Source organism: Cucurbita moschata, unplaced genomic scaffold (genome assembly GCF_002738365.1).
Source record: "Cucurbita moschata cultivar Rifu unplaced genomic scaffold, Cmos_1.0 Cmo_Scf00007, whole genome shotgun sequence".
NCBI lineage: Eukaryota > Viridiplantae > Streptophyta > Magnoliopsida > Cucurbitales > Cucurbitaceae > Cucurbita > Cucurbita moschata.
This window is the reverse complement of record NW_019268523.1, coordinates 4,706,903-4,715,081: the sequence shown is the minus strand read 5'-3', so window position 1 is coordinate 4,715,081 and position 8,179 is coordinate 4,706,903. Positions and strand designations below refer to the sequence as shown.

At 38.0% G+C, this 8,179-nt stretch overlaps 1 protein-coding gene across 1 annotated transcript; it reads right to left on the bottom strand.

Moving 5' to 3' along the window:
- Positions 1–217: 217 nt before the first annotated feature.
- LOC111445102 (histidine kinase 4-like) lies at positions 218–7,133 on the bottom strand. The gene is made up of 12 exons (XM_023083332.1): positions 6,506–7,133; positions 5,449–5,890; positions 5,042–5,275; positions 4,762–4,931; positions 4,352–4,570; positions 4,077–4,263; positions 3,000–3,051; positions 2,671–2,900; positions 2,435–2,533; positions 1,561–2,270; positions 1,002–1,490; positions 218–857 (listed from the first exon to the last, which is right to left on the bottom strand). The coding sequence occupies exons 2-12, from the start codon at positions 5,776–5,778 to the stop codon at positions 632–634; spliced, it is 2,946 nt and encodes a 981-aa protein (XP_022939100.1). The 5' UTR covers positions 5,779–5,890; positions 6,506–7,133; the 3' UTR covers positions 218–631.
- Positions 7,134–8,179: the final 1,046 nt, after the last annotated feature.

The window sequence follows — 8,179 nt, the reverse complement described above, 5'->3', positions numbered from 1 at the left end:
TCCTTCGAGATATTGTCTTTTTTGGACTTTCCCTTCCGAGCTTCCCCTCAAAATGTTTTGCTTCTCTTTAACTGATGTGAGATCTCACAATCTAATCCCTTTGGGGCCAGCGTCCTCGTCGACACTTATTCCCCTCTACAATCGACATGGAATCTCACATAAAGTTTTTTCATAATCGTACGAAACGTAAGATCTTTTATGCTCAATGATCTTATGAATGAATGAGGTTGATGTAAATATTAAGAAGCCAAAATGAAGAGCCTAAGCCAACCAACTATAAAGATGTTTAGAAGAGGTCTTAAAAATATGAGCATTTACAATTTAGCTCCTTCCCCTTGCAACCATATTTATACATCCATTTGGGGATGGATATTTCTGATGTAGTATACAGGTAGGTACTCACATTCTAGTCAAAATAAAATATTTAGTTGGTTAGAAATGGTAGCAGCTCAAACCCGAGTCTCAATGGCAGTCGAGAATTCCCGACGCCCTCGTTGAACTCGGTTCCTCGGTCACCAGCAACAGGACAGTTAGCACCAGCAATGGTGTCAAAACTTGCTGGTACTTTCCAACCCACCAAAAGGAGCTCTCCAGCTGATGATCTCTTGTCATTCATGAAGCTTTTGATGGACTATGGTTTTTTGAAAAATCTGGCAACTTCCTTGTATAGATTTTCTTCTTCAAACGGTTTCGAGACGTAGCCATTCATACCGCATTTCAGGCATTCTTCGTACGTAGCATGAATCACGTCTGCAGTCATTGCTAATATTGGTATAGGGCATTTGCCTTCTGCTGCAGACAATCCTCCTTTGTTTGCCTCGACCTCCATCGTCCTGATACGACGAGTCGCCTCAAACCTGCAGTTTCGACAACACTATACTCAAAGTTTACTCCAGAAATTCTTGGTATTCAGATCAGAAAAACTTGTTCAAGAGATCTGTTTCGTGTGTTTTTTGAGCTAAGACACCAAAAAGGAGAAATGGAGAGTTGTTAGAACATACCCATCCATTTCAGGCATTTGAATATCCATGAAGCAAGCATCAAAATTATGCGGCAGCTGAAGCAACTTCAGGGCAGATTTTCCGCTATCTGCACACTCAACATCTGCACCAAATTTCTTCAGAGCACCTGCAGCGACCCGACGGTTTACTCGGTTGTCATCAACAATTAAGATTCTCTTGCCACAGAGAAGGCTCTGGAGGAAAGCAGAACCATTCGGCCGTCTCTGATTCTTAACCCCGAGTACTTGTTGAAGACAGGCAGCCACCATAGTCGCCCTCAACGGCTTCATGATCACGGTGTCTGCAAAACCTGATGCTCTTGCCTTGTCTAGTTCAGCAGTGGCAATATTGGTAGCGAGAAGGATCAGCTTTGGAAACTTAACCGAACTACCGTTCGGTTTCCAGTTCAGTTGACGAATGATCCCACATTCCTCATCAGAATTTAGTATGTCCTTTTCAACTAAGATCATATCTGGAAGGATTGTGTTTCTGCAACGAAACATGCTTTTAATCATTCGAAATCAATTTATAATCAAAAGAATAAAAGAGAAGGGCTTACCCTGGTAGTGTGGATCCATTTTCTCTGAATAAAGAAGCTGCCATGTTGATGCTATTGGTGACTTCAACTATGATACCAAGTCTCTTCAAATGATATCTAGTTACAGAAGCTCTAACATGTTTGCTATCAACTACTATTGCTTTCATTCCTCTAAAACTGGGGGGAAGTTCTTCAGAGTTGGGCTTTTTCATATCATTCATTGAGTTTTTCTTACATTTTCCAAATACAGCAGTGAAGGAAAACGTGCTTCCAATCTGAGGCCGGCTTATGAAGTTGATCTGACCACCCATTAACTCAACTAAACATTTGCTGATACTCAAACCAATACCAGTCCCTCCATAATTTCGGGAGGTCGAGCTATCTGCTTGCATGAAGGGCGTGAAAACTCGATTTTGGGCATGTAAAAGGATCCCAATTCCAGTATCCTCCACACTTACCATCAAAGTAACATTATCACAACCCTTGTTGGTAACTGCTGTGTTGTTTGGAGCGGCATTCGACTGGAAGTTGTCGTCAGCGATTAGATGCTTGAAGTTATCCCAACTGTTCTGATCATCGGCTGCCTCGCGTCCACTCAAAGTTTGAAATTCACGACCATCCAATACGAATAAGCCACTATCGGATATTCCGTTGACATATTCCTTGTCCATGGAGACTTTTGAATTCTCAGCTAGGTGTACTTTAACAAATATATGTCCCCTTTCAGTAAACTGGAAAAAAAAAAGAAGCTTTTTTATGCTGTTTCCAACCAGTTAGACAATAATAGTCAAAAGAAAACGCAAATAATCCGAACTCGTTAGCAGAAGATGTACTAAAAGATTAAGCGTTTATGTTGGATTCGAATATGGAAATACAATCGAAAAAACGCACTCACCTTAACAGAGTTACCCACAAGATTTGTTATAATTTGTCTGAATCTTCCAGGATCTCCAATTACAATTTCTGGAACTTTATCAGAAACAAAAACTGCCAGCTTCATTTCCATATAGATGTTCAATTATGGTTGAAATCACCATGGCAAAAAGCAATGAAGTTATCAATTAACATGACATGTAACAAATAGGCAGCAAACGTGTTTATTTGAAAATAAATGATGTCCATACAGCCTACCTCCAGACCCTTTTGTCTGGACTTCTCGGAAAATAAAGATAGCACGTCATCAAGTATTGATCGAATGTCGAATGGAACTGCTTCCAGTTCTAACTTTCCAGCTTCAATTTTTGCCCGGTCGAGAACCTCATTTATTAATGCTATCAGTGCCTTTCCACAAGCCTGGGCAGTTTGAGCATAATCCTTCTGTGTGGAACTTAAATCTGTATCCAGAAGCAGAGCAAGCATTCCTGAAATTGATGCATACAAAGATAATAGATTTGAGTATCCTTTGTACATGTAAAACGAGCTCATTCGGTAAAAGCAAAGCGAGACAGGAATATACGCACCGAGGATGCCATTCATTGGTGTCCTAATTTCATGAGAAACAGTTGCAAGAAACTGAAACCAAAAGAAAAGAGAGATTTTAATCAAGAGAAGCAGCATCGTATATATGTGTCAGTATGTCTAAGAACATACACAAAATTCAATGCAGAACTCAAGAAAATTGAATTCACCACTTATACTCGCGACAACTAAGTCAAAATGCAGTGATATCACAAAGATATAACGAGGTCATAATCAAGATATTTCCATGTTTATGATAGGAATCATGACCCTCCACAATGGTATGATATTGTCCACTTTGAGTATAAGCGCTCTCATGGTTTTGTTTTTGGTTTTCTCCAAAAGGCCTCATACCAATGGAGATATTCTTTACTTGTAAACTCATGATCATCCTCTTAATTAGCTGATGTGGTACTCCCCAACAATAATACTCAACAATCCTCCCCTCAAACAAAGTACACCATAGGGCCTCCCCTGAGGTCTATGTAGCCCTCGAACAACCTCCCCTTAATCGAGGCTCGACTCCTTTCTCTGGAGCCCTCGAACGAAGTACACCCTTTGTTCGACACATGAGTCACTTTTGACTACACTCTCGAGGCTAGCAATTTCTTTGTTCGACATTTGAGGATTCTATTGACATGACTAAATTAAGGGCTTGCCTCTAATACCATGTTAGGAATTACGATCCTCCACAATGGTATGATATTGTCTACTTCAAGCATAAGCTCTCATGGTTTTGTTTTTGGTTTCCCCAAAAGACCTCATACCAACGGAGATATATTCCTTACTTATAAACCTATGATAGTCCTCTTAATTAGCCGATGTGGGACTCCCCAACAACAATACCCAACCGTTTATGTTTTTGGGTAATGCAGAGGTTTAGCTATCATATTCATTTAACCTCTTATTATGCACTCTGCTTTGAAGCCATATTTTGCTACAACATACATAACTCGAACATAAGATTCATTTAGAACTTTCATCCCAACTATCCCTTTCTCTCCCCCCTAATTCCATCCATTTCCTTTTCTATTCGAGTCTCTAATTATTTAGTTCCTATATGACCTGATTGATGGTACCTGGGATTTTGCTACATCGGCAGCCTCCGCTCGAACTTTCAGTACTTGCATTTTATGAAAATCATCTTCAACCTTCACAATGTGAGTTGCTGCACCATACAAAATATATCCAACTAACAAACCGATCACGAAGAATAAGAATGCAGTAGTTAGGGCAGTCCAGGATGTGGGAGCCCTCTGCTGATATCTGCACCATAACCACATGAGGAAAGCCATAAGTCACTGAAGCAAACACTCCACATCAGAGATGTACCTAATATGGTAGAATCTTTTACCTACAAATCATCAAATGCTTCCTGAATGGATCTCCGAAATCAAGGCTGCTCTCATGCGAAAGCGACAAGTCACCATCTTGATATTGATGACCATACATCACGAGAAGATCAGAAGAGTTCGTGACATCATATACATTTACCAAAATGGCCTGATTCCCTGCAAGCTGCCCAAGCAAGTTCTCCACGAGTGACTCAACATCAAAGGCTCCGCCAACGTAGCTGCTTTAAGATAAGAAACAATTCAACATATCTGGCACATATAATTTCACCTCTAATATGATGCTAAAGCTCAAAGATCTGAAAAATTAAGGTACATGTCGCTGAGAGCCACTGTTCTATATTTAATGATGAACAAACAAAGCACAGATGAATTCACATTTCTTATTAAACTACTTCATATCCAGACTGACCCTGCTGTTGCTTCTATCCGTTCTTCTTCAGTCGGTATGGATGGCAATTTGGATTTGTAAACAGGAAATGTCAAAACAACTCCAAGATGATGGGAACCCAGCAGCCTGAAGGGTCTTGTTAAGACAGCCTTTCCTGTTGCTCTAGCCCTCAAAATATTTTCCCGGTCCTCCTGCGTCGCATCAGAGAGAAGCAATCTACCAAATGAGGAAGGCAAAACGATATATACAGACATGCCATTTTTATCCAATATATAAGCTAGAATAGCAACATTTGCTCTACCTCTCCTGACATCATATCCAACGATTCAATATACGAGACTGTTTCTTGAGAAAATATTACTGGTGCATATTCATCTCGAATGGGTGAAGGTTCCTTTTCCATTGTTCTTATCATCCACCCGTGTTGCTTTTCGAAGATATCCCTCTCCGAATGAATCACTCTTTGTGCATACGCCACCCCACTGAGTAGAGGCCGTTCAAAAGCAGTTCTGGCCGTGTATTCTGCAAAAGTTTCCTGCATTGTTGAGTTTCGGGCTTGTTAAACAACAATGTCACGACGGGTAAAAGACATTGAAATACCAGTTTGCTCAAGAAAATGCACAGAATTGAACATGTTTAACTTGCAGGGTTGAGATTTCCCAGAACTATAAGAAGAACAAACCAATGTACAGAGGTGAAAGTACAAACCTGATCAATAGCAGAAGGGCTTTTGAAGTAATGAAAGGTGGAAACAAGGACAGCCAAGGCATGAACATGGTTAACACTAACATTGAATTGATCCTGCAACATCCTTGCCCTCTGCTCACACATACTCCCCAACACTTCATTCCTCCTCACTTTGATATCAGCATCCATGCCATTATAGATTAACATGCTGATAAACGCCATCCCCATAATCCAGAACAGAAGATACTTTCTAAGCCAAGCCCTGTTAGCTTGAACAAATGTGTAACCCTTCTTTGTTGTTCCCATTTGCTCATTCCACTTCAAACCCACAGAGTTATCGCTCACCTGCATTTTCACTTCCTTTTCTTCTTCATTCCTCTACCAAAACAAGGCCAACCTGAAGAACCGGCAACATTCTTGAGCTCGCTCACTTTCTTTCTGAAAACTCCTCCCACAGTTTCTCCTGCAATTAAACAGAAAAGGCAAAAGGTTGACAAGAGGCAGATTGTCACCTGTTGGATTTGAAGCTCAGAAAGCAAAACCCGAAAAAACCCATTTCCTTTTTAAACCCATTCCTAGATTAGGGAGGAAAGACGATGAGTTGAGTCAGAATCAATAAAGAGAGCCGTTCAATTCCTAGAGACAAGCCTGAGTCTGAAAAGATGGGGTGTTCTAATTGAGGTCAAAAATGAAAATAAGAGGCAAGGGAGAGAGAAAAGCCCACATTCCAAAGAATTCCTCTTCATATACTTTCTGGTCAATGACGTCTTTGCGTAACAAAAAAGGAAACAAACAATAAAAAAAAATGCAGAACAGTGTAAGCTAATCATGTCCATCTACTTCTCCTTCCTCCAGGCGTGAAGTTCAGTTGTTACCCATTTCACTTCCATTAAACAATCAAATTCATAGCTGAACACTCCGCTGCTCCCAAGACAAACCACACACGCGCAGCGAAGAACACAAGAAGAAACACACACATACACACAGACAGAGACAGAGAGCAGAAAGAAAACAAAAAGAAAAGGAAAAGGGGAAAGTGGGTTATCAAAAGAAACAATGCTTTTGCAGTTTTGCTCACCTGGGTATCACAAAAGATGGAAAATGCAACCAATGGTGTGCAGAGATGATGGAGGAGGAAGAAGGTCCTCCACAGATCGATCCGGAGTGGCTTTTACCGCAGAATTTCACATGGGATTTCTTCAATATCTCCCCCCGATTGTTATTTCCCTTTCTTGTTTGTTGTTTGGAGCTCAAAAAAATTGAAATCAAACAATTTGTGGGATAACTTTGGTGTCTCCCAAATCGCTCTCCTTCCCAATACTCTTTCACTATGGCAGAAACCCACTATGTCTGCCTCTATTCCTCTCTGGCTTTGTGTACCTTTTTTTATAAAATATTATTATTATTCTTCCTCTCTCTCTCTCTCTCTCTCTCTCTCATCTGCTGTGAGCTCGCTTTTTATAGTGAGTACATACAAGTAGGCTCCTCCTCCATTAACAAAACAGAGAAGAGTGGAAACAGCTTCAACCTGAATGAAAGAACCCAGAACCAGAAAACTCAAAATTTACAGGGTTTTTCTATGGGGGTTTTTAGTTTTATTGGCTCTCTCTCACTCTCTTCACTGTGTGGGAGGTAGAGAGAATCAAAATGGTGGGAAGGGGAAGAAAATCTCCATCGCAAATCTGTGTGATAATGACATGCCCACATTTGCTAGCTCGGATCTCATTCCCCTTGAATTTACCTCTAACCCCCTCTCAATTTCCTAACTCTCTCTTTTTTATTGTTTAAATAACTTATTTGTAAGATTAGATTTATCATAAAAATATATCTTTAAACCATAAATTTGTTTTAAAATATATTTAACATTATTTTTTATAATTCTACCAAAATACCTTTTTAACTCGAAAATGTCTTCAAAAAAAGTCAATTTCATTAAATCTTTTAACTTTTTTTAAAAAGAAATTTAAATATTTTCAAAAGGTTAAAAATTACTCGTGCTTCTACCAATAATGGAATCAATAAATACCCATTAACTTTCAAAAATGAAATAATCTATGAAGTGGAGATAATTTTTTTTTTGTTGTACACGAATGATAAAAACATTTTAATATATATATTCTTTTTTTATAAAGGTTAAGAATGATGCTATTTTTAAAATTTTATAAATATTTTTTTAAATTTGGTATTAAATTTTTTTTTTTAAAAAAAAAAAATTTGTAGTAAAGTTTAAAAGTATTAATGGAACTTTTCAAAATTCAAGCATATATATTTTTTTTTAACTTTTTATGTATTATTGAAACTTTTATAGATATGTTTTTACTAAATTAGATTTTTTTACAAAAACAATTAGATGCTTTTGGTAGGTTTCCACTTTGAATTTTATTAACATTACCGTTAATTTATATCATTAAAATCTTTTACCTAACGAATTTTATACCTTATTTATCGTGAATAGATTAAAAACATCACATATTTCGTCTAGAACAATATATATTAATTTTAAAGAATTAATCAAAATCTAGACATTGTTTTTAAATTTTTTTAAAAAAAAGTTTAAATAAATTGGAATATTTGTCATCTTCTCTTTGGGACCCACATTTTGAACTCTCAAATCAAGGCCGTCCAAAAATCATCAATAAGCCACGTGTAGAATGCAGACCACTGAATCGCTTAGAGGTTGGAGTCGGCACTTTTTTTTTTTTTTTTTTTTTTTTTTTTTTTTTTTTTTTTTTTTTTTTTTTTTTTTTTTTTT